At 35.3% G+C, this 26,835-nt stretch overlaps 2 protein-coding genes across 3 annotated transcripts in view; one reads left to right on the top strand and one right to left on the bottom strand.

Moving 5' to 3' along the window:
- MCTP1 (multiple C2 and transmembrane domain containing 1) overlaps positions 1-5,052 on the top strand; it is a 505,394-nt gene extending 500,342 nt beyond the window's left edge. Inside the window, 2 exon segments of the mRNA XM_027606101.2 lie at positions 1,946-2,043; positions 3,028-5,052. Of these exon segments, the coding sequence (XP_027461902.2) occupies positions 1,946-2,043; positions 3,028-3,099 (170 nt within the window). The 3' untranslated portion in view covers positions 3,100-5,052.
- Positions 5,053-13,724: 8,672 nt separating this feature from the next.
- SLF1 (SMC5-SMC6 complex localization factor 1) overlaps positions 13,725-26,835 on the bottom strand; it is a 79,773-nt gene continuing 66,662 nt past the window's right edge. Inside the window, exons 16-21 of one of the 2 annotated variants that reach the window (XM_027605654.1) lie at positions 21,985-22,130; positions 20,833-20,996; positions 19,918-20,051; positions 17,892-17,984; positions 17,297-17,479; positions 13,725-14,704 (exon numbers count right to left, since the gene is read on the bottom strand). In XM_027605654.1, coding sequence (XP_027461455.1) covers positions 14,223-14,704; positions 17,297-17,479; positions 17,892-17,984; positions 19,918-20,051; positions 20,833-20,996; positions 21,985-22,130 — 1,202 coding nt within the window. In that variant the 3' untranslated portion in view covers positions 13,725-14,222. The remainder of the gene's footprint in view (positions 14,705-17,296; positions 17,480-17,891; positions 17,985-19,917; positions 20,052-20,832; positions 20,997-21,984; positions 22,131-26,835) is intronic. The other variant, XM_027605655.1, reaches the window with a different exon arrangement.

Raw genomic sequence — 26,835 nt, 5'->3', positions numbered from 1 at the left:
CCAGATGTGTGTAAAAGCTCCACTCCAGGAAATGCTGGTGCTCTGAAGCATGGCAGAGGGAGAGCATGAAGCTGGTGCTTGCCAGTTGGAGGGTAAAAATGGCACCCACCAGCTTTACAAGGCAGACAGAGAGTGCAGAGTACCCTGGCAGGCCCCTGCCCCTCCAGCTGAAGCTTTAAGTTTTATATGAAAGAGATTCATTTGCTGAAGTCGGGATGCTTTTCTAATGGCTGCTTCTATGCTGCACCCTGGGGCAAGTGAGTCTGTACACAAGCCCATTGAGCCATTTCTCAGTTCACAGCAGCTCTTTATGTCATGATTTTCAAAGCCAGATGTGTTGGGGGCTCATCTCTCAGTTGTAGGACTTAAAAGCCGGGGTGCCTGATACAGGGTATAACCTGCTGCTCTTCAGAGAGAAGCTCCATGTTTGTGAGTCACATCATAATTCAACGTAATTGTGGGTTGCCTTGCTGGGGTAGGAGTTATAATGAGATTTTGTCCCAGCCCCTCCTACCCACTTCCATTGGCCTTTTTCTTGTTTCCCTGATGTGAAGAAGTCACTCAGCTAGTTTTCAGGTCTTTCTCAGAGGGAACAAAGTGTTCCATATGTAGCTGTAGATTTGGTGTGTTCACGGGAAGGGGTGAGTTCAAGATCTTCCTACATTGCCCTATTGAGCCACCTCTTAGATGTAAAACCAGGCATAAAACTGGGGCACCATACACATGTAAAAACTTCCCTTGGGGAGATACCCTTTGTGGAGTGTGGCAAAGGGAGAGTGTGGAGCTAAGCATCCACCAGCTGGAACAAGGCAGAAGGAAAGTGCAAAGATGGCACCCCCAGTCTCTGGGTCCAGAGAGCACCCCAGCAGTCCCTTGAATGTTTGTCTAACCAGACGCCCACCCCTCGGGCTGATGCTCCAAGACAAGCAAATGAGTCTCTCCCAAAGTCCAGGTACCCCTCAATTAACTGCTTCCATGTTGGGCCCTGGGGTGACTCCCAAGTATGCAAGTCCTTTAAGAACCATTTCTCAGATCACTATAGCCTTGTGGGTCCTGTGGACGTGAACTCCATTGGTTTTCAAAGGTAGATATCTTGGAGAGTCGTCTCATAGGTGCACATTGTTAAAAGCTGGGGGTGCCTGATGTGGGTGGGGCTCAAACCCTTCACTCCTTAAGGAGAAGCTACAGCTTTTGAGTTCCCTCCTGCCCATGGGTTGCCACACTGGGGGTAAGGTTTATGAGGAGTTTATGTCCCAGCCTCTCCTACCTGCTTCAAAGTGGGCCTTAGTTCAGCACCCCATATGTGGGAGGAGAGTTCAGGATCCTCTTGCATCACCATCTTTAAAGCTGTTTATTTTTTTTAAAAAGCTGGTGGTAAAACTCTTTCACATTTCAGGTCATTTAAAAGAAAAAAAAAACAAGGACAGCTGTCTTCTAAACATTTAGTTTGCATAACATTAACACCTCCCCACTCCAAAAAACAGTAAGGTTTATCTTTTGAAAAAGGGAAAACCAGTAAATCAGACTTTTTGCCTTGAAAAGTTTCATTATAGATGAAATACTAAAGCAAGGCTTCTAAGTAATATGACACTGAGTGGCAAAGCAAGATACAGCATTGTACATCCTTGCCAGGTGCCTTTTGTTTCCCAAATAAAATGCCTTTCCTGCGGGGAGGAAGCCACTAAAGTAAAAAGAGAAAACCAGAGCTGCCATTGGGTTGGGATGGAGGGAGGAAGGGGACAAAGGAAAGGAGAGAAAGAAACAGGAAAGGGGGAGAGGGAGGGAGGGTGGGAGGGAGAAAACAGGGTGTACTGGTTCGTTCAGTGGAGACTGAAGAGCAGCTTAGTCTAGATCTTCAGATCACTGCAACATATGGAAATATACGTGATTTTTCTAATTCTTAACTTTGGAGATTTCAATAATGTTTGATCTATCACTTTTTCAGGCATCAATAAATTTACAAAAAAGCTTCGGAGTCCATATGCAATTGATAACAATGAACTACTTGACTTCCTTTCCAGAGTCCCTTCAGATGTACAACTGGTATGTAGGTTTCACTATCACTGCTCTTTACTGTAGGATGGCATTGGGTTTTCACTTTTCATCCTTTTAATTTCAAAGGTTTTAGAACTTAAAGTTAAAAAGGCCTGTAGCAGATTTTGCCTTTCAGGAATTTAGCCCACTTGGGATATTACCCAAGAAGAACTTTTATAAAGCATGGGGAATGGAGAACAAGAGAGGGTTGCATCAAGAACCTACCAGGGCTCATAGGGGCAATTTTCCTCCAAGGAAGGTTCACCTGGTTTGTGAAAGGAAGTCACCATTACCTGAAGGGAGGAAACAGGAATATAGATGCTGAAAGCAAGATGTGCCAGTGAACATTTGAAAAACACTTCTTTGCCTAATTTACAGGAATTAAGTGAGTTTTAAAAATGCATATTTTGGAGACCAGTGGGGGTAAAGGGGTGGAGAGTAACTGCTTTTTCAAGACTGGGGCACATCTCAATCCTTTAAAATTCTTTGAGGTTAACTCATGCCCATTAATCATCAATTATTTTCAGAATAAATGAGAAATGTTTTAATCAAAATCTTGACACTATGTTGCAGCAATACCTTTCTTTCTTTGTTTCAGTTGAGTTTTCGATTTGGTATCCGACAACGAGAGTGGGCTGGAGGGAGATTAAGCCTAAATTAAACAGTAAATTGCAAAGAACCGTTATCCACCCTTTCAAAATTAAGATAAAGATGGTTTTGCTTTTAATGTAATGTGTCACTGACAGTGAAGAGGCAGCCTGTTACCAAAGTTCACAACAGCGCTCTCATGTAATTTCTGGCAGGATTTCCCTTATGATTCTTGCTCTATCATTCTATTGTTTTCTGCATCCCAGCTGCAGATCTCATAGACCTTCCAGGGTGAGCACTCTTCCCACCCCTGTCTCCAAGCATAGTCTGTCATTCCTTTGCTTTTCCTTCCTTTGCCAGAAAGTGACCACCTGACCAGACTTTCTCTGAACTCTGTTTAAACAGGTGCAATACCAAGAACTGAAACCAGATACTTCTCATAGCCCATGTAAAAGGAAGAAAAACAATCTTGGCTAGCCAGCCCCCAGCACTGAGGAGACCAGCATCTGTTTGGGAAGATAAAAGAAAAAGCCTTCAGCCTCTGCAGCATTTCCTTTCTTCCTGCTTTTTATTTATTTTGCCTTTTTATCATGATCGAGAGAATTTGTAAATAGTGTACAAGTGTACCTCATGTCTTTGAAAATATACTTCCGTTGTACAGACTCAATTTGATAAAGGTTTAGCTGTTGCTGTGTGAAAGCCTTGTTGGCTGTGGATAATAACACACTGGAACAACAAATAGAAGAATGGTAACGTTGGGAGATAGATATACACTTCTCTAATTACAAGTGGAAGCACCAGAATATTGCATTAAATGCTCAGCTGTGCCCTGATTAAATCTACATAAAACATAAATGTCATTTTGATTTTTAAAGTTTTTTTTATGTGACTTTTTTATCTGAAAAGTAATCCATTACAATTTTCTATGTTTTATACATTTCAAAAGGGAAGGGGGGAATCCCAAAATCTGAATTATGGAACAGATGCATTTCAATTTAACTTAGATTCTGACTTCAGATCCTGAATTTCATTCCTGTGCAAATTACTGAGATATGACTCAGCTTATTTTAAGCTAATGAGTGAAGGTACATTCACTGTCAAGATAATCTTCCACACTCTACAAAGAAACCTTCCAAACCTTCTATCATTCCATCTAAAACCTTAAAATCTCTACAGGATTACACATAAATACTGCCAGGTTTATAAATGATTGCCTATCTGAATTTTTATACCTACCACTACTTTAATTTGTACCGAGTTAGCAAGTTAGCAACCCAGTTGTCAAAAATACTAGCAACCTAAATCCGTGATGCTTTTGGTGTCTCTGTGCCTCTAAAAATATTTAATACTTAAGTGTTATCACACACACAAAAAGTATCTGCTTTCTCATAGATTACTGAAATGCTTTAATGCATAGTATGATTTTTGTTAGTGTGAATTTTAATGTAAAGAATGCTAGTGTGCTAAGTGATATGCCAGTGTTTCATTATATTCATTTATAGAAAAACTAATCATTCTTGATAATATGAATGCATGAAACCTATTTTGTAAAAAACAAAAACAAACAAAAAAAAACTGCTTATGGGGAGGGGGGAGTTTGCCTTTAAAAAAATGTTTCACTACTTTCCATAGAATCTATACTTAAAAATTGCATTCCCAAAACTTAACTTATGGTAGTTTTTGTACCTAGCTCCCTGATAAATGAAGGGAGTATACCTCTGGAGAGAGAAATAATTTGGTGAGAATGTTTTACTTCCTTGACTGGGTAGGGGATTAAGCTTGGCTAAAAATGCTGTAGAAAATGTTTTGCACTACTTATATTAATAGACTGGGATAGGGTGAAGGGGGTGGGTGGGTTATGATGAAAAAACATAGAAAAGCCAGAAGCCAGAAATATATATTTCACTCTAAAGGAAGATTCTTTAAAAATAAATTTAATCTCATCAAAGCTAATTTTTAAAGTATTTTTATTTTAAAGCGACGTTGTTAAATACTATTTCTTATGATAGAACTATTTTGATCTGTTTATACACTATGCTTGAAAGAGAATGTCAATTAAATTCCCTTTCTACAGAAAGGCTTTGACCTCAATATGCTCTATTTAGCTCACCGTGTTTATAATAACATGCTCCTATCCGCATACCATCACTGTTTGTTGCTTAGACATAATACTCCATGAAGCTGATGTTACCACAGAAAGTTTATTGATGGGATAATTTGTTTGAAATACCTTTTGATTATACCTTGTGTGAGATTTATGTTCCGTGCTGACAGTGTCTACTCAAATGTCTACAAGCCTGATATTGTACAACTTCAGATGTACCTGGTGCAGAGTAACCGTTAACAGATGCCTAATTTTTGTTTCATTCTACCAACTTTCAGATTTTAAATTCAATGGTAATGTTGACTATACATTCACTGCATTAAATAAAAAAATCTTTTTTAAGTATAATCAGTACTCCTTTCTTTTTCTTTGCCTTTGTTTTTTTTTGTGGTTGAGAGAGGAGTGCTGGAGGACTGTTTGCATATTCTTATAAATGACACTTAGAGAAACTGGACAAATAAAGGCTTCTCTGAAACCTTGACTATTGCATGAAACTCACTACCTTCGAAGGAGTGAGCATGCAATGAAGTTGATAGAAGAGTACAAAATATCTTGAGGCATGAAATGATATTCAGAGGAATCTTCATTGCTTTCAAAAGTACTATATTCACAGGCTGAAAAGAAGAAACTGTGTCTAATAACATTTTAACTATTTCTTTCCCCTTCTCACACAGGTACAGTTTTGCCTTTTGAAGGCTGTTTAACTTTAGTTTTGAAAGATTTTCCATGTAATTATTTTAAGATATCTTTAAGAGATTAAATGTCACTCCAAATAGGTGTGAGGCTTCTAAATCCGGTAATCGTGTCAACTATTAAATATATTCTTCAGTGTCTTTTAGTAGTAAATTCCCTAAAGGTCAGTCACATGATATTGCTATTAATTGTAATTCCTAAGAAATGCATATTTTAAACTTTTTATTCATTTAGAAAAAGAACATAATACTTGCTCATTTTGGTACTGTTCACAGATTCAAACTGACAGATGCTATAGGGATTCCAAATTACATTTGAATCATACTATACACTAGGATAATCTGAATTGAACGGTTTTTTAAAAAAAGATTTTAAGTGATCTCCATACCCAAAGTGGGGCTCGAACTCAACCCTGAGATCGAGAGTCTCATGTTCCACTGAATGAGCCAGCCAAACTGAAAGATATTTTTAAATGACTTTGCTTTGTGATACATTTATTGAATATCTCTATTATACGACTTGCCCTGTAACAGGCAATGATTCAACCAATGACAGTATATTAAAATCAAATCTGGAGCTATAGTAAGAACAAAATTTAATTGATAGGTTTCTGAGAGTATCTTTTATAGAATTTTATTCTATATATATTTTTTCTGAGTAGCCCAATTTATTAAACTTATTGAATTTATAATTTAAAATCTTTTTTAAATTATAAATTCAATTAGCCTGCATATAGTATATCATTAGTTTTTGGTGTAGTGTTCATTGATTCATTAGTTGCATATAACACCCAGTGCTCATCACATCATGTGCCCTCTTTAATGCCTATCACCCGGTTACCCCATCCCCCCACCCACCTCCCCTTCTGCAACCCTGTTTGTTTCCCAGAGTCAAGAGTAGTCTCTCATGGTTTGTCTCCCTCTCTGATTTCTTCCCAGTTTTCCCTCCCTTCCCCCATGATCCTCTGAACTATTTCTTAAGAATTTTATTCTACATTTAAGAGAGAAAAAAAATTCAGTAGTAATCTCTCTTCTTCAGGGACCCTGGGAAATTTTTTTCCCCATTTTGATCTTAATATCCAAATGTCTGTAATGCTGTAAGTGGCGTAATTTTGTATTAACCAGTCTTATTCAGAGGCTTTAATTTCAGTTCATATGCTTGTTAAATGTACCTCAATATCTCTGAGTTTTGTACTCAGCATTAAAAACAAATAAAAAAATGTATCACTAGGCCATTGATGTTCCAGAAATACAAGTAAAGAGATCCACCGTTATACTTCTTGCAAAAGCTTCGGGTATTATTAAAGGAATGCTTATTTAAATTCTGGGGCTTTAAATGTCAAGTGTGAGTAGGTGTATGTGTACAGATGCCAATTCATTTGTTTGATTAGAGTATCTAGAATTAGCCTTTTCTAATTGTTCAGTCAAGTATGAATTAAAACCACATAAAAAATGTAATGAATACTTACAATAGTGTCATTCCTTGCAGTTATACTTCTCTTCCCCGGGATGACTGGTGTAACTCACTGAAAGAAAAAACACAAAACCTTCTTTTTTGGGGTGAAAATGTTAGGTCTTATGCCTTAGTTTTCTGCATTTGTACAGTGGCAGTCACATCGTAGAAGCTGTTATCAGCTGAATCTTTGAGATTTAAGAAACACCAAACAAAATATCTCATTATGTAAGAATACTATGCAAAAAACCCCAAAAACATTAAATGTCCAAAGTGGTCACCTGCTGCAGAAGCTACTACCACCATGAAAGGTTTGCTGGAAGGTAATGATTGTGTATGCACTCTCCCAAGGGGATTTGTGCTAAGAACCAAAAAAAAGTGTAACAAGTACACCAAAGGTCTCAAATGAGTTTTAATTTATTGAGATCTTCCTTTCTTCATATTCTAAGAACAAAGAAATGGTCCCTCAAATGCACAAGCTATATTTTTTGTAGACAGGTTTTTTTTTTTTTTTTATATATGACGGTTGTATCTCCACGTTACTGAACAATTATAAAACTCCATTTAAAAAAAAGTAATGGCAATGCTGTTTTGCTCTAGGCAATTAATAGCATTACTATATTAAGCTGAAAGCTTTATCTGTATTAAGAACAGAAATAGGTAAGTAGCTATGCCGAAGTTTTTTCAGTCTGTAGCAAAAGTAAACATGCAACATAATTCTCCCCTGCTGCAGATTTTTCAGTGTTTCTTCAAGAGAAAAGGAGCGACCAACCTGAGTCAGTGAAGGAACCTGCAAACCACATCTTCTCAGGAGGAATGCGTTAGGGATTCTAAGACCTGGCTTGTTGCTGCTACTATGGCAAGATGGTAGGCCAGGCTCAGTCCCACTTCCTATCAAAGACAAGCTTCACGATGGCATGAGGCAACTTGAGGCAACATTTTATTTTGCTAGAATCCAAATAGTAAGAAGTTTAGGGAAAATGCTAACTGCAGAGAGAAAGGTGCACACCTGGCCCCAACCATCTTAGGTGGCTCTTGATTACAGGAGACCCACCTGGGACAACAGTCAACAGTAATTACAGAGGCAGCTGGACTACAGAAGGGAGCTGAGAGGAAGGAAAACCATTGCTTGTCCCAAGTTCACATATCTTCTAATAAAGCCATCCAGAGAACTGGAAATCTTACAACTCAACTCGACATCACTCCCTCAAAACATCCCTCCTTTGTACAGCACTGATCATGACAATTATAAGCCCAAATCCGTGTGTAACCTGTGATACTGAAATCATGGAAAATAATTTATTGGTGTCAAGAACTAATAAACTTAAAAAAAATTGATCAAGACCAAAGTGTCTATTTTCTATTATACAGAGAGGGATAACATTTGTGTTTTTGTTGACTTTGTTGTGTAACACGGGAGGTAACTAACCCAAGTTCTGACCCAATCTTACATGATGGTATTCTTACCCCTTACCTTTGATCTGGAACTCTTACACAGCAGATTCTGTTAACACAGAGAACTAGCAAACTTCCAGCAGGGTCTTTGAAGCACAGAGGAACCCACTGGGAAAAGTCAAATACTTCCTATGTTTGAAAAACTAGTTTTAAAATAGATCAATGTGGTGGTCCGTTTTATTTGTTTGAAGTTGAACATTAAAAATTTCCCTGTAGGATTAAAAAAAATGCATTTTCAGTTATAATACAGAAAACCTTTTTTGGGGGGGGCGGTGATCATCACAAAACACCTGGCACTTGATAACCAAGAGTCAGGCACAATAACTCTTGTGGGGTGGGATAGCAGGTACATACCATTCTTGTGGCATTATGATGTTAATGCAGAGAACACAGAAGTACTTGATAACCCATGATCTCCCATGACTGTGACAACACCCCTGACAAGCAGGTGAGAAATCTCCCCACCAAAACACATTAATGTGATATTCCCCAGTGCACTGTAATTACATTATTGGTATCCAATGAGTTTATATAAAATCATTGTTAAAATATTCTATTTTGAATTGTCCTACTTAAAACAGTACCTTACAAGAAACCATTTTCTTGGCCTTCACAGAAGAGGTGCAAAGTAATATGCTCTGGAGAACAGTGGCAAGACACTTTCACTCAGAATTCTCTCAGTGAAGAGCTGGCTACCTGTATCTGCATTAGTGTTGTAAATAATACAATCAATAGTAAAAAGTGAATTTTTTTCCAGGTCTGTGATGATATAAGAAAAAAAATTCTCAGTAACACAGTAGTAACTTCCCTTCAAATAATAGACAAATGTAGCCTTCATTGAATCTGAGTGTTCTCCCTGCTTTTTGGTGTCTGCAAAGACAGGCTAAAACACATCCAGCAGGGTCTTTGAAGCACAGAGGAACCCACTGGGAAAAGTCAAATACTTCCTATGTTTGAAAAACTAGTATTTTACTTAAAATGCATATTTTAATTTTACTGAGTATTACTTATTGCTCTGTAATTTCATCTCTATGTAGTAAAAAAAAGAAACAATGCAAAACAGAAATGCATCTTTGGGATGAAGTCAGATACCAAAGATACATATTCGTTAAAACAAAAACAAAAAACTATCATAAATCAGACCATTCTGGTCATTAGAAAAATTTATCAGTGTCATGACATAAACCATTGCTGACCTAACCTTTAAGTTGAGAAGTACTGACAACAAACTAAGTTCTTTTTATCTGTCACCACTTTAAGATTAATGATTTTTTTCAACATGACTATTTCATTTTGAGGACAGAAAAATGGAAAATCATTGGAAATTGTAGTTCATCTACTATTAAGATGAATGATAGCGTAATAGGTGTAAATTCAAAGCTGGATTCCATATTTTCTGTTCAGTGCAATTTATCTGCTGGAATTGCCAAGCAGATTTTTTAAAAACCTTCCTTTCTTCAGTAGAACTAAATCCTATGTTCCAAAGAGTAGTTAGCCATTCTCTATTAATATTTAACACCCATTATGCATAAATGTTCATTTGCTCCAATTCAGATACTTTTTGAGAGGGAGATTATATTTACCAAATCTGGGTTTACTATTCTAAAATGACTTGGGGGCAATAAAACAAAAAATTGGTGGAAATGTTTGTTTTAATTCTAATTGGAGATGGCTAATTGTAAATGCTTGAATAAGGAACTTTTATTTTTTGGTCTATGTCAAGGGCAATATTACATATTATAAATTACATATATAAACAATATTATATACTTGTTTTATTAGAAGTATTGTTTTTTTAACAACTGGTAACTGCTGGTTACTTTGCTGATTTAATACTATTGGATCTTAATTCAGCAAGGAGTTTAAAAACCCAGAGAAGTTCACTATATTTGTTTTTAGAAAGAAAAAAATAAATGTATATTCAACAGTACAAAGATAGTATTATAAAAAAAATTACTTCCATCTAGTACTAAGAGTTATAATTTAGTGTTTTTTAAACATATAGTTTAAGTGTATTCATAACAAAAACTCCATATCTACACTTATAAAAAGGCCTACAGTAATGAATTCAAATATGTAAGATACAGGGAAAATTGGTATATTAAATATATGTTATCATTTTGCTTATAACACAAAGTACTCCCAAATAGCAGACTCCCCTAAAAGTGAGTCATTTGGATTTGTGATTGGAAAATGTTAAGAAGCCTCTTTTTCAAGTAATTTAATCTATTTGACCCTCTAACAATTCACATAAATTCATGTTTGTGTCTTTGTTGCTTGAGGCTTTCATAAACTGGAAAGCACTATTTGAAGACAAGCATTTACTTAAGAGGAAAAGCGTTAAAAAAAATCTAGTGATCAATGATGTTAAAATTATCTTTTGTTTCATCTGAAAAGGTCTTCTTTTTATAAAATTTGCAATACCTTGAAAGATATATGCTTTGGAACCAAGCAAAAACAATAAATACCACAGTCTCTTCTCATTGATTTAGTCCAATAATTTCTAATTCTGTAAATAATTGTCAGAGTATATCCTCCTACCACAATTCATTTCAATCTACAAGGTGAATTTTTTGATAACATAATTTGATTTACAAGAGTTAACTATTCCATGTTTCCGTGGAACTGATGTCTGCAGTTTTGACAACACCAGGCACAGCCTAATTCCAATAATGCCATCGCTGACCTTTCTAACTCAATCCACATTTGTTATAAAAACAATTATCATTCAGAACTTTGCGAGCTCCACGTCAGCAGGAGGTGCGACTGGCGTGGAAGCTACGTGATAAATGCCTGCGGGAAAGAGTGCCTCATGTCACTCAAAGATGACCCCTTCCTACTGCTTCAGGAGCAACAGTGACAGGCTCTCATCGAGTTCATAACTTAACTGAAAGGTGTGTAAAGGCATATGGATTGCACATTCCAGCAATAGTGTTTTCATGTGAAGGTATTCATCTAACTTTCTGTAACAGCATAGACAAAAATGGCAAATGTTTCCTGGCATTTAGATAAAGTATCCTAGCATTAATGCATTTGTATTTACCTGGGAATGCGTCTTAGTTCGCGAAGACTGCAAAAGCACACCCCACATTCTACTCTCTAAAACATAATTGCTAAAATCATAGTGATCGAAGGATTAAACTATTAGATCTGTGTGATATTCACATTTAAAAACTAAAATAGAAAACCAATTATTACTGTAAAATACACAAAACTGAAATTTTTTTCAACAGCCTACACAGAGGGCAATAAAAGTAACAATATTTCAATCTAATTTACCTTCCTAGACTTTTATGAACTTTTATTGTAGTCAGCCCGTTAAGCAATACCACCTAGAACATAGTAGGTGTTCAAGAAACAATAAAAATATTGATTTCGCATTTGATTTATACAAGGATGAATGTTTTCCTGGTCATCTTGGAATTAAGGAAATGACAGAAAGTGTAATATAAATGGACTACTTTTTTCTGCATTGGGAAATTAATAACAAGCTAGAAAACTCTAACTTTGAAAAGACCCTTCCTAAGGAGCTGCCAGTAAACATTCTAAAATCTTTTATATTCCAAATATTTCTACAGATTACATATGGGGAAAGCTGCATCTTAAAAGCTCAGAAATCTTATTCCAGCCTTTATTTACATTTGTAATAAAGGCCTTGATAGGCTTTTTTTTTTTTAATACAAGTCTATTGAATTACAGATATGAAATCTAGCAAAGTACAAGAAAGAATAGCATAACTCAGCCTTGCCTTCAGTTGCTGGAACTCTGAGCCATTTACACCTAAAAGCCAGGACTGGAAAAGCCTATGAATTTTATTTATTAATATTTCTATTTCCTCTACCTCTAAGATCAATCTGAAGCAATTATTATATTTTCTAAAATAAAGTTTAAGCAATAATATTAGAAAAAAAGTTTCTCATTGAAAGTTTAAATTTCATATACATTTGTTTAAATTCATGTACATATACTGGTATTGTTAACTAGGACATAGAAAACAGTAATCTGTTTGCCAAGTGGTACTTCTGAATAAGTGCAAAACTACAATGACACCTTATTAAAATAGGTAGAGACCTCAATGGCATTTTTTTAGTGTTAATACTTCATATCATGAGTTGTAGAAGTTGGCAGAAAGAACAGTTATGAAACATTAATTCTAATTGCAACTAGATGAATATTTCTTAAGAACATTTAATTTAAAAAACTACTTTTCTTAGCAGTGCAAAACCCTAACTCATGATGTTGGTTATTTTATTAATTTAGAATTATTACCAACTTGACCAATTACTATCTAGCTTAAATAATTTGTTATAACTAAAAAGAGGAGGTAAGAATTAGAAAAGAAGCAACATTTATTAAGTGCCATACAAGGTGATAGGCTAAGAATTCTATCATGACACAGATAATACCTGGTGTTACTTTCATTTGACAAGTAGGAAAGCAATAGCTTCGAAACAAACCTGCCTTATAATTTAGTTAATAAGAAATTAGATATAAGTATGCCTGTTAGATGTCAAAATATGTTTTTTAGGCTTATATTAGTTGACCAAGTAAACCTTATTCCAGATGCCTTCACAAATGAAGTAAAGTGGCTATTCTTCGGAATGAAAATGTTCTTATTCATCATGTTGGGAAACACTTTACTAAATCTTTCTGAGCATTTTAATATTCCTTAGATAGTCTCTGCTATGTCATGGTTTCTCTGACACTGGCAGATTCAGTATATATTAACGAGACTTTTAGGTTTTGACATTTGAAGGCTAACTAGAAACAACTAATATTTCTTAAAGTATGTGTAAAAAATTACTGATTTAAAAATATAAGTAAAAAAAAAAAAAACCCTGATTTTTATTGAGCTGATATACTAATGTAGCAGTTTTCAGTTTAGATTATAAACCCAGTAATAAAACACTCAGAATTTGTATCTCGTTAAAAGATCTATTTCTAAGATAAAACTAAAGTGTGCTTCTTTAGCAGATTAATTCCTTGAGATCATCACTTTAGTTACATAAAAGCTAAATGGAAGTTTTAATGTTTCTTTTCCAGCTGTACCACAATGTAACTTATTCCCACTAGGAAAGTAACTCCAATTTCAAAAGTGGTTATTATCCACACCCTTTCTTTTAGTTTTACTATAAATTGCTGTTAGGAAAAAACTGCAAATTGAAATGTAAATTCATACTACACATTAAGATTTTAGATAATCTCAAATCTATTACTGAGTTGCCACTTATAATCTTAATATTTGGCAAAACTTACTATGCAACGTATGTTGTCACTTACAGAACAGTGGTTACATGGAGTAGAAATAAACTTTGTACATGAACTATTAAAGTAGATCAAGGGATCAAACTGTCAAACTTGGCACATTCACTGCATTTAAAACCCAAGAAAATATTATTATTGTAAATTTTAGAAATGTTTATTTTACAAACACACAAAACTGAATATTTTAGTCCAACAGCCTATGGAGAATAAACAGGGAGCTACATGCTTATAGGTGCACATTTGCATGGATATCCTTGCCATGATTCTAAGTCCTTAAATCCCTGGAAGAGAGGACAGAACATTCTGATTTCAAAAAATATTTAAATTAAAATGTTTTACATGTACAATATAAATAAATATCACTTTCAGATCAGGAAATAATAAAGATTAATGAAAGCGGTATATACCAAATGAAACTCTTTACTTTTGAGTCAAATTCTACAACATGGAAAAAAGAAGCCTACATTATAGGTTTGCAGAAGTTCTTTAAGTGCTTTTGAAATTTAGCAAAACTGCAAATTCTGTCAATAAATAAATCAAATTAATATTTGTTAATAAGCTATGAAGTCCATACGAAATGACAAAGCAAGCTAAGCATGTTTAGAAAGTTGACTCATATTTTTTGGCATCATCATGAAAACTCTGTGACTGAACGGCACATCATTTCCAATGTCACCAATAAGGCCTCAGTGTGCACTCCAGGACACCCTTTTAAATTCTCAGGCAGTTCCTTGAGAATATTTGGGAGCGTCTGCAATGTCTTTATATTTCTGGCATAAAGATCCAGTAACCAGTCAGTATGAGCACTGGTAGTTTCTTTATAATTCTTACAAGCCACAAGCAGCTCATTTAGATGAGTTAACCCTTTGAAAGCTAAGAGAAACTCTGAAGATAAATCAAAAATTGAACAAAAATTTAGCAACATCCTACTAAGTAAAAATGAGCCAAATTCAAGTTGCTGGTGGTAAAAATGTTTCTCTGCTTGGGCATGAAAGTTCTCCACTGTATCTTCTATTTTTGTAATAGCAAATAGTTCTTCCTTGATTTGAGATGATACCACATAATCCAAGGGCAATTCTCCCTTAGAGTTCCTCTGCTGTAAAAGCACTGGGCCTGTGAAAAAGCAAATGCACAACATCAAAACATTTTTATTTTGGCAGCTTAACAGTTGTTTTCTCTATTTCCCCAAAGTATCCAGGTCTCCGTTTACGGCATTTCGTAATAATTCATGTTGACAAAATTAACTGGCCATACATATTGACTTCCTAATAAAGGTACATTAAAAAAACCCAGAATTCTAGTCAACGCCTAAAAACACATGCCTTAGTTCAATAAAAAAATACATAATTACAAATTTAAAAAAGCATATAAAACTTTATAAATTGTCAGGTTGAAGTAAGAATTTCAGTGTTCCCAGAAGATATTTACAAAATATGTTCTTCTTCAATCTGTGTAACAGTCTTAAAGGGATCTTATAATTTCACCAAGGAGAAAGAAGTACTACCTCCTTCCACTGCTAACAGGTGACTGCAACAGAGTAGACTATAAAACCATGCACAGACATAGATCACACTTTTCATTTACCTTTGCTTATGTTCAATTTTTAGTATACGTAACTGATTTACAAAAAATTAAATGTTAACTGCTCTGAGTCAAAAGTCAGATTTCATCTTTCTGTCCTGGCTAAACCTATATATCTACTTAGCAAACATTGAAGAGTTTATCCCCTAGGTAGTAAAGGATAATATGGGAGGGGTAAAACAACAATGACTCAGTATTTGGTCACATAGCACTGAGTACTTTGTACCCCTCTGTCTGTCAAGTCCTGTCGTTATTTATGCACTCTGCCGTAAAAATGTTATAAGAGATATAAGGTTTTAGTACTAGAAGACATAATCAGAAGATCCTACATACAACATAAGAGCATACTGTCAGAGAACACAGTATAGCTGCAAAAATTCCTAATCACGAATCTGATGAAACATATGTAACAGCCTAGTTTATAAAATGTGTTTAATATAAAAGATCAACCACTGATAATATATAATTTAATTTTATGGAAAAAATAAAATTCTAAATCATAATTAGGACTCTTTTCATAATATAATGAAGAAAGTGCACCAAGTAACTCCTCTTATTAAAAAAAAAAAAAAACCCAATTATGGACAAGATACCAAAAGTAAACAAAGGTTTTAGAGACATAAATAAACTTCTGAAATTACTTCTTTCAAGACTGAATAACACACAGAGAAGAGATGATGTAGTTACTTTAATGATGGTGTTAAACCATTTGGTAGGTCCAAACTCAGAATCCAACTAAGGCAAAGCTTAATCTGTACAATTGCCAAAGGACCTCAGTAAATTCAACTACAAGTAGGTTTCTTCTCTTATGACAATGAACTCATACATGTACTATTCTTCAACAAGAGCCCTGGAAAAATTCACTTTGGTCAGTATAATCCCATTCTCTTTCTACAGAGTTGGACTTAATACAGTAATGGCTCTTATACTGCTTAGATCATCTGAAGCAAGGCCAAATATTGGCTTCGAATGTCACATACATGACTGAGTAGAAAAATAAAACACTTAGAGGAGACAGAACATTATAGTTTAGTAAACATATAATACTAAAAAAAGTGGAAGAACTGAAAAATATATTGATTATGAAATGGTGTCAGTAAAACAGACACACTAAGGCCTTTAGGGGGCAGGAGAAGATTATAAATAACCAAAATGCTTAAGCTACCAAGCTATAAGACCTTTCACATATGTATATACATGGGGGGGGGGGAGGGCGGAAGATCTAAAGAAAATATGCATTTTATTTTCATTCAGAATGAAATAGCTTTAACTATAGGAGAAAATAATTTTACATTTCCAGTTAAAATCAGCACAAATAAAAGTAACAGGAAATTTACACAAATTTTTATTTCTGCATTATAAACTAGTCATCACTTTTCCTTTGTTTCTCTTTTAAAACACAAATTAGTTATCAGCAAAATTTAACATAAAATTTCTATTATTCAGTTCACATGTAAGAAGAATGTTACTGAAGAGGGGAGTGGGGGTGCTTTCTGAAATGCAGAGATCAAAAATCAGAAAAATCAGCAGATAAATATTAAGCTCAAGTTATCTCCCTCACAAAACCCCTGCACAAGTTACCACCATTCGAAAAAAATCTTCCCACTGTAACTTAATTAACTGCAAAATGTGAATGAAGAAAAGATATTCTAGGATATTTCTTTTTGTAGTCTGTAAAGAAATGACTCATAAAAAAAAAGATTAATCGAGTTAACAGTTATACACAAGAAATGAAACAAGAATGGAAAACCTTAGTAACCACAATGGAACACTTAAATTCATTTATTAATAAGCTTTCAGAAATGGCTGGTTCACAACGACATCACACACTTTAAGTAAAAGAATTAATATTTAAAACACACTCAATTCAAAATACACTCTCATACACAAAACTAAACAGGCTTTATAATTAATAAAAATAAATAAATATTTACATATTATGAAAAGGTATTCCTATTAAATAAAAGGTGCTTTTGTTCTCGGAGACTTTTTATCTTTTTCATTAATATGAAATAAAGGGATTTTTCCTTGCAGACCTTAAACATAACATGCTATCTACCTCTGAGGGAATTCACTAAAAAACTGGATAATTTATCAAAACCCGTTTAGCATAAATGCACTCACCCCCATGCTGTAGTAGCAGCTTGCCAATTTCCACATGTCCGTTTGACAGTGCATCATGCAAAGGAGTCACCCCGTCCACTTGAGTGAGCAGATCTACCTCTGGACAACGTTGCAAAATTTCCTGGACACACACTGTGTTGCCATAGTTACAGGCTTCATGCAAAGGCGTCCAGCCAGCATTGTCTAAATTAGAAATCAAGGCAAGTTTTAAAACAGCAAAAGTAGGTCTTTTGGTAGTAAAGTACTGATAATCTGCTTCCTTTATCAGTGTGACTTTTAGGTGCTTCCTTCATATAGAAATATCATGTTTTGATAAAAATGCCTGAGGTGTAGTCCTATTTCAAACTGTAAGAAAAATAAATTAAAACAATTTAAATATAATGATTTTGAGATCTATCAAAATATGGAGAAAAAATGTTGCTGCGCTATTAGTTATAAATTAATATATGATGAATTTCTTGGTTTTGCGACTGGTAGTATTTTGAAGATATGTTAGGTAAATATACTTAAATGATTTTTCTTAATGTTGACATAATACTATTTAATACCACAAACATTAAGACACTGGATCAGACTACAAAAATACAGAACTTACCTTTAACATTGATGTCTATTCCTGGCAAAGAGAGAAGAAGAATCAATTTCTCCACTTGGTTATTTATGCAAGCTCTATGGAGGGCTGTTTCTCCTGCCATAAAAAATTAATAGATTATTCCAGAGAAGACAAGATATCAACTAAAGAAAATAATCAAAGGGCATGAACTAGAAGATCTGGCCCCATGCCAGAAAATTATTTATTGAGTTTTCCTTTTGACTGGTTTAAACATCTCTCACATTAAAAAAAGGGGGGGGGAGGGATACCCACCAATCCATAGAGCTTCTGTTCTATCAGCAACTCAGCAATGAAATTCTACTGCAAAAGGTTTAATACAGGCATTGTCTCCCCCTAGTTCAAGGTTTAAAGCTTCAATCCCGCTATAAAAGCCCCAAATGATCAGAGAACACCAAAAATACTGGGTTTTGCAGCAATAAAAGTTTAGAGTGCAATTGCCCTCTCTTAAATTTATTCATGAACCTACGTTAAATGTATGGCTCTTTTTTATACAGCATTTATAGCTTAATTCAAATGAATGTTTCTGGCTAAGCACGAGTGCCTCTACACACTCAAGTATAATTCAGAACTTCAAATCCATTAACAGATGGTTTGCTGCTTCTCAATAGGCTGTCTGGCTTGGCTACAGCAGCACAGAGAAGGAGAAATGGGGGAATCTTAATATAAACACACACACACACACACACACACACACACACACACACACACGGAAAAAAAAAAACAAAAAACTCTAGTACCATTTAAAGCTGAATAAGAGTGACAAATGAAATGGTAAAGTTTTTTCTAGGAGGGATGCAATTAGTGCCTGCTGGCTAAAAGGGTCTATATCCATCTCTGTTGTAACCAAGATTAATAAGATGTAAGTGATAATTTGATGTAAAGGGAATTAAAAAAACTTTTAATAAGCAATTGCTTAGAAAACAAATGAAATACTGAATCAAACCCTTTCTTGCTATAATACTACGTAGCACATTTTTACAGTGTTCAATTTTATAGATTATCTCTGTAACTTCTACCAAAACATTTCTTTTACATGCAAGGAAAAGCTTTTGAAGTTTTTTCTCCACTATTTCTCAGTTCTCTTCCTCCCTCCCAGTTCCCTCTGCTATTCAGACTAAAGTCATTCATATTCATTTTACTTTCTGACACAATAAACAAAGAAAAAGGACATTGTTTGTGTAGTTAATACCAGAGTTCTACTTTAATACATTTTTCACATTTTGAGCTAAATGGGCAGCTATTTTGAATTCATCAAATGCAATTATGAACTTTTATCATGTTGAGAGATTATAAGAGCTTTACTCTTACTGTTTACATTGGTGTCCTAATGATAATTTTTGTATTAAAAGCACAATACAGCTCATTAGCAAGAGACTCAGCAATTTCCTTTGGTCAGGTATAGACTTGTGGAAGGTTAACATATTTGTGAGTTAAGAGGTCACTAAGTAAAAGAGGTGCTGAAGTGAATTATTACTGCACTATTCTTGTTACTCCATCCTTTAGGTACTTAGGTTCCAGTATAGTTAGAACCAAAAGCCAAACACATTTCATAGTCTGGGCTCAATGCCTGGGAGAAAAGAGTCCATATGCTTAACACAGCTATGTAACATAGCCTACTCCTCATTCTTTGTTCACAAAATGTCTAGGACTGAAAGAGATGAAGACTGAATTATACTTTCAAATCAAAAGACTCTAATCCCAAGCTGCACAGGTTGAGGTGGAATAGAAAAGTAAGGCGGGCAAGTCTGGAATGAGCTCAATATGAGCTAATATCTGAAGAGGAGGGGGAGAAAGAATGGGGAGGAAATATTCTATTATACTGAATATTAAACAATCACTTTCTCTGCACACATGACAGTTCAAAAAAAAATAATAATATGCTATCTAAGAAGGTATTTTCTGGACCTAGTCAAGTTCAAGGATTCATCGGGGCCAGTGTGTAAAACTTGCAAATATCAACTACAATCAAGAAGTTCCTAGCATAAATTAACTTAGTTACTTGGAATACCTTTTAGATTAGTCTTGTGAAAATTCATCTTTGTAACTAAAGAGGGGCAATTCTCCTTGGAACATGATAATTCTCCTTCTGACTTCTTTTTCAATCTTTTTAACGATGAGGAACATTTAGCAAGGTTCAGCTCTCTGAAAATAAAGTAAGAAAAAAATGAAAGCTTGTTTTTCACGAAGGCATGGCAGTGTACATTACATAGTGAGTACTTTTTAAAATCTAGCCTCCTGTTCATTTAAACCCCCATTCATTCAAATCTTTATTGCTTGTTTTTTTATATTTATTCCAAATGTGCAGAAACAAATTTTTATGCATTCATTTTTATTAACTTTGTACCCCCAACTGCCCACTGAAAAGTTTATGAATATGGAATGTCACATAGAGGAAGAGCCCAAGTAAACTACATTTGGCAAAGAGAAAAAAGCAAAATGCTAAGATCCAAATGCAGGCTCCTGCTCCCCATTCTTATTTTCATATTCTGATCTGATTCTTCCTAAAAACATTTTAAGGTTTTCTGAATTTTTTACAGCATACTTTTAGAAAAGGTTTTGCATGTGGGGGAAGCTATTGTAACAATTCAGAGTATCTTACATGCCTATGGATTCTGAAATCCAATCTTTATTATATACAAATAGTAATTTTAAACATAGGCAAAACGAGTGTGAAAGAATTTGAGAAACAGTTGTATTTTTTTGGAAAGCACTTGATCTTAACACAGAGAAAACATGTACCTTGAATTAAAGCAATAATGTTGATCATATGTATTATTTTATACATCTCAAACTCAGTTTTCTGCTCTGCAGTATAATTCACACAACATTAGAGGTAAGTATAAAGTTTAAAGAATGTGTCCAAAAAGGGGCTATACTTAAAAAAAAAAAAAGAAAAAAAAGGTGATCCATAAGCATAACTTACTGTAACTCTGGCAGCCCTTCAACTTGTTTCTGTTTCGCACCATTCAGCATTAATAAGGCTCTCTGAGATTCAAGGCAAGGCCGCTGTCCTATTTTCTTTGCTATCTGCATCTTTCCAGTCCCTGGCACACCAGTCTTCCCCAAAGCTGGCAAATAGGAATATACCTGTTGCAAAATAGTATTATATTGCTTTCTCAACTACAAAGACCTGGAAAGCAGTCAAAAGAAATTACCTGATTCATTTCACCATTACATTTAGTTATATTTTCTTGGTTTTATCACTATGGTTGCTATCCTTTCTCATTTGAGCATGCTAAAATAATAAGAAAGCATCTAGTTCCAGGTCATTAACATAACAGACACAAAAAGAAAAATGTCTTCTTGAAAATAATTATTTTTTCAAATTCACTATTGATATTCTTTTAGCAAAGTTCTCATTTGGATTAGTCTAATGCCTAACTTGTTATGGTTCATTTGCATATTTTAAATATTTGTGGTTTATGTACAACCGGTATTTTGTCATTTCCATTTTGGTAATGCCTTCCCTTGACAGAAAAAAAGTCTGGAATAAGTGGAGTAAGAAGAGCAAAAGTCATTAAGGACAAGGATTGCTGCAAAACAGTATTTGCCCAATCCAACCAATAAACAAGCATATTTCTCATTTGTTGAAGAAACTGCTGAAGACAGTAGATACTAAGGATAACCAAGATAAAACCGGAAAACCTTGAATCAAATGGGGCTTACACATATGTATATAAGATAAAAAATAATAACCTTTGGCATCATCTACAAATTTTGCTTTTTAAATACAATTAAATACTACATAAAATTTTTTTGGATCTAGATCTTTTCAAAATAATTATCTTATGTGCTATAGCAAATGATTAGGAGACTAAAGTTTCTGTATTATTTTTCTGTTATCAATCCTTAATTACTCTCAAATAAGTAATTAAAATTTCTATCACTAATTACACTTCATTTCTGAGGTTGAAAAATACCCACTCTTACATAGATTTGAAAGATTACATAGATTTATATAAATTTGAAAGATTTAAGGTTAACAAGCTCTGTCCAATTATTAGAAATAACAAACATCTTAAAGTTGAATTTATGAACTCACTTCTTGGCAATTAGAAGAATAGAGTGGTCTTACCATTTTCTGAAGAGAGAGTGGCTCAGAAGAAACACTGATGGAACCCTGTAAACACAACTTTTTAAAGACTGCCTCTGCAACAAACATTTGAAGCCAGGAAGAGGAAAAGGAACAAATGAAAATCTCTAATTCCTGTGAAGAGAAGTCTGCACAAAATGAAAGAAGTAAATATAGTTATTGCTATACCCTATAAAAGTTCTGTCTATAGAATATTTTCTGCATAGGTTTTATTCATTCAAATGATGATTCCTACACCAGTAAGATTCATCCACATAATTTTAAACCCCCCAAAACGGTTAATACTCTTATTCCTTGCCTTTCAAGAAAAAAAAATTTTATGGCACATATTCTCACATTTGAAACAATAATTTCTATTATTTTAAATAAACATCTTGAAATTAGGTAATACATACATGAATAGAGAGATAATATATGAATAGATAGGTACGGGATTTTTATCACTATATTTTCTGATTCATGTTAAAGATCTTTTCCCACAATAGGGTTGTGCCTTTAGTGAACCAGTACTTGGTTTTTTTTAATGGACACATATGTTATTTGAGTTGACAGGAAGAAAGAAATTAGACCCCTTCCCCTGACAACATCCTTGAAACCTATCACTGTAGAGGAGGAATAAATGTAAAGAAAAGGACAGTTTAAGACAAGAGAATGTATAAGGACTTCCTTAGAAGTTTGTACACATTCTAATACAGGAAGTGGGGGGAGGGAACTGTAATTTTAAATAACAAAACTGACAAAACACCAAGAGCCTCAAATCTCTTCTTCCAAAAACCTCAAGTTCTCCAATAACATGGAGATGCATAAATATACAAAAGAACTGAAAGTAATGAAAAACTGGAATGACTATTTGCCACATAAAATAATCTATTCAACGTTATGAATACTCCATTGACACTCTCTGCATAAGTAACAGAATGGATGGTAAAGTGGAATATAAAGAATAAATAAGACCAATCAACAAGACACTATGGGAGCTAAAACTAAAACAGACAGGAGAAAAAAGTTGTGATATTATACAACACAGCAGATTCACTACTGTAGGGGAGAAAAATTTTTTCTTATATCCTTCTAGGTTCTTTTGGCTGGTCTAGTAAATTGACATAAGACAGATTAACAGGAGAAAAATTTAATTCCTTTCATATGGGAGCCTCATAGACATGAAAGGTTCAAAGACAGGTAACTGAGGTTTATACGCCATCCTGAGTTAAGAAGAATGGGGATGGAGGTCTGGGGCTTCAAAGGAAAGGAGGACAATTTTCAGGAAGACGGGAAAAGCAAATGTTTGGTAAATAAGTATTTGACATGCTATGCAGAGACAATGGAACACAGACAGGAATCTGAACAAACAGGCTCTGCCAAACTTGACCTAGCTTACCACATCTATCTTATACACTTTGTAGTTATCTCTGGTGGTAGCTCTCTTCCTAGACAAGTCCCTCTATCTACATTCTTTTAGGCAGTTAAGGGAGTAATGAAAAGTTCTTCCTGAGTCTTGTGATTCTTGATTGTCTTCAGCTCAAAATAACCCACATGCTAAAGTGGCACATTCTGGGGCAGCACATTCTGCTCCCCTTCATTTCTGTCTTTGAAACTTCCCAAGAAGTTTCACATTCTAGAAGTTGAGTTGGTAGGTTGCTCCATCTCACTGAACCAGTATCTTAGCCCTGAGAACTGGTCAGTTCAATTGGAAGAGTTGTGTCTCCTTTCAGGAGGTAGTGATACTGGTGGGCTCCCAAAGTTAGGTCTACATTGTACAAAATATCAGGAATTTACTAAGATTATTTCTATGGAACCAAAACAATAGCAAATGCAGGCAGTGGCAATCTGAAAGATTTTCATGGTTTGCAGTTTCAATGTCTGGTGAGTTTTCTGAGTGGCCACACAGCAATAGGCATAAAGACAGTCCATGCATGAACTCCTGTGGTAATTTCTCTAAAGTTTATATCAAGTTGTCCAGCTTTTGCTTGCACAGCTTCAGGAAGAGGGCAGTTTCAGTTCTCAGAGTTTCCAAGTCAGAAAGGTGGGAGCAAATTCAGAATCTAGTCCAGTTTACAGGCAGAAAACAAGACCTCAAAGACAATTAACAGCAACAGAATTTGATATCTATAAAAGTGTATTACTGAACAATTTTTCTCTCTACAGCCCCCTCCATTTAATCAAATATAAACACAATAAGACTAAGTCATTTAAAAATTAAGTCTAGTTTCAGTAAACTTGGCCTGATTATTTACATAAGTGCAGCAAGAATAGTTACTGATCATACAGGCTCTTCTAAATCTGCTTTGTTGGAACTTTCCATAAGGAATTTCAGATTGAACTTTCAGTTTTTATTTATTTTTGAAAGTTTTGTGTATTTTTCTTTTGTAATCTCTACACTCAATGTGGGGCTTGAACTCATGACCCCAAGATCAGGAGTCGCATGATCTTTCAACTGAGCCAAACAGGCACCCCTCAGATTGAATTTTTAGAAGATCTTGAGACTAGGCAGCCATGCCAAGGTCCTGCCATCAGACTTTGTCTGTTATACCTATAGATGTGGATAAATTCCTCTTTTCTTGAGGTCTCCAAAATATCCAGGTTTCTGAGCCTGCCAGGATGTGACCTTGTTTACCTGGTAAGGCTGCTGGGAACCCTGAAAGCAAGGTACCAGGCTGTTTTTCCAAGGGGATTCAATGACTCCATGAAGTCAGCTTTAGTTCTTTAAAGCTGTCTGGTCATATCTGATTCTATGCACATTCTCAAATATGACATTCCAGCCAAAGTTTTGGCAACACAACCAATGTTTCCAATTGTGTCCTGTTACAAGGAGAACAGATTCTTATTGAACTTATGCAAATAGCTATACTACCATGAAAATAAGAATACTAAGAAGCTTCTGACTTCCACAGAGATAAGGTAGGGAGAAAAAGTACGCATTTCATCTTTGTTTACAAAGGATAGTATATTTTACCAATTTGTTGTAAAGTTTCCTTAAAAGTGGAAAAACATAATATTCACCCAGCAATGCTGCAAACAAAAAGTCATAATCCTCATCCTCATTAGTTCATTCAGTCCCATAAAATTAATTCTTGTTGATTTTAAACTTTTTTAAAAATAATTTTTATTGTTATGTTAATCACCATACATTACATCATTAGTTTTTGATGTAGTGTTCCATGATTCATTGTTTGTGCATAACACCCAGTGCTCCACGCAGAATGTGCCCTCTTTAATATCAATCACCAGGCTAACCCATCCCCCCACCCCCCGCCCCTCTAGAACCCTCAGTTTGTTTTTCAGAGTCCATCATCTCTCATGGTTCCTCTCCCCCTCCGACTTACTACCCTTCATTCTTCCCCTCCTGCTATCTTCTTTTTTTTTTCTTAAAATATATTGCATTATTTGTTTCAGAAGTACAGATCCGTGACTCATCAGTCTTGTACAATTCACAGGGCTCACCATAGCACATACCCTCCCCAATGTCTATCACCCAGCCACCCAATCCCTCCTACCCCCCACCACTCCAGCAAACCTCAGTTTGTTCCCTGAGATTAAGAATTCCTCATATCAGTGAGGTCATATGATACACGTCTTTCTCTGATTGACTTATTTCACTCAGCATAACACCCTCCAGTTCCATCCACGTCGTTGCAAATGGCAAGATCTCATTCCTTTTGATGGCTGCATAATATTCCATTGTGTATATATACCACATCTTCTTTATCCATTCATCTGTCGATGGACATCTTGGCTCTTTCCACAGTTTGGCTATTGTGGACATTACTGCTATAAACATTGGGGTGCACGTACCCCTTCAGATCCCTACATTTGTATCTTTGTAGTAAATACCCAGTAGTGCAATTGCTGGATCGTAGGGTAGCTCTATTTTCAACTTTTTGAGGAACCTCCATACTGTTTTCCAGAGGGGTTGCACCAGCTTGCATTCCCACCAACAGTGTAGGAGGGTTCCCCTTTCTCCGCATCCCCGCCAAAATCTGTCGTTTCCTGACTTGTTAATTTTAGCCATTCTGACGGGTGTGAGGTGGTATCTCATTGAGGTTTTGATTTGGATTTCCCTGATGCCGAGCGATGTTGAGCACTTTTTCATGTGTCTGCTGGCCATTTGGATGTCTTCTTTGGAAAAATGTCTGTTCATGTCTCCTGCCCATTTCTTGATTGGATTATTTGTTCTTTGGGTGTTGAGTTTGATAAGTTCTTTATAGATTTTGGATACTAGCCCTTTATCTGATATGTCATTTGCAAATATGTTCTCCCATTCTGTCGCTTGCCTTTTGGTTTTGTGGACTGTTTCTTTTGCTGTGCAAAAGTTTTTTTCTTGATGAAATCCCAATACTTCATTTTTGCCCTGACTTCCCTTGCCTTTGGCGATGTTTCTAGGAAGAAGTTGCTGTGGCTGAGGTCGAAGAGGGTGCTGCCTGTGTTCTCCTTTAGGATTTTGATGGACTCCTGTCTCACGTTTAGGTCTTTCAACCATTTGGAGTCTACTTTTGTGTGTGGTGTAAGGACATGGTCCAGCTTCATTCTTCTGCATGTGGCTGTCCAATTTTCCCAACACCATTTGTTGAAGAGACTGTCTTTTTCCCATTGGACATTCTTTCCTGCTTTCTCAAAGATGAGTTGACCATAGAGTTGAGGGTCCATTTCTGGGCTCTCGATTCTGTCCAATTGATCTATGAGTCTGTTTTTGTGCCAGTACCATACTGTCTTGAGGATGACAGCTTTGTAATGGAGCTGGAAGTCCGGAATTGTGATGCCGCCAGCTTTGCTTTTCTTTTTCAAGATTCCTCTGGCTATTCAGGGTCTCTTCTGGTTCCATACAAATTTTAGGAT

This window comes from Zalophus californianus, chromosome 5 (assembly GCF_009762305.2).
Source record: "Zalophus californianus isolate mZalCal1 chromosome 5, mZalCal1.pri.v2, whole genome shotgun sequence".
NCBI classification, from domain to species: Eukaryota; Metazoa; Chordata; class Mammalia; order Carnivora; family Otariidae; genus Zalophus; species Zalophus californianus.
Note: the sequence above shows the minus strand (reverse complement) of the source record. Positions and strands in the feature narration are given on the sequence as shown.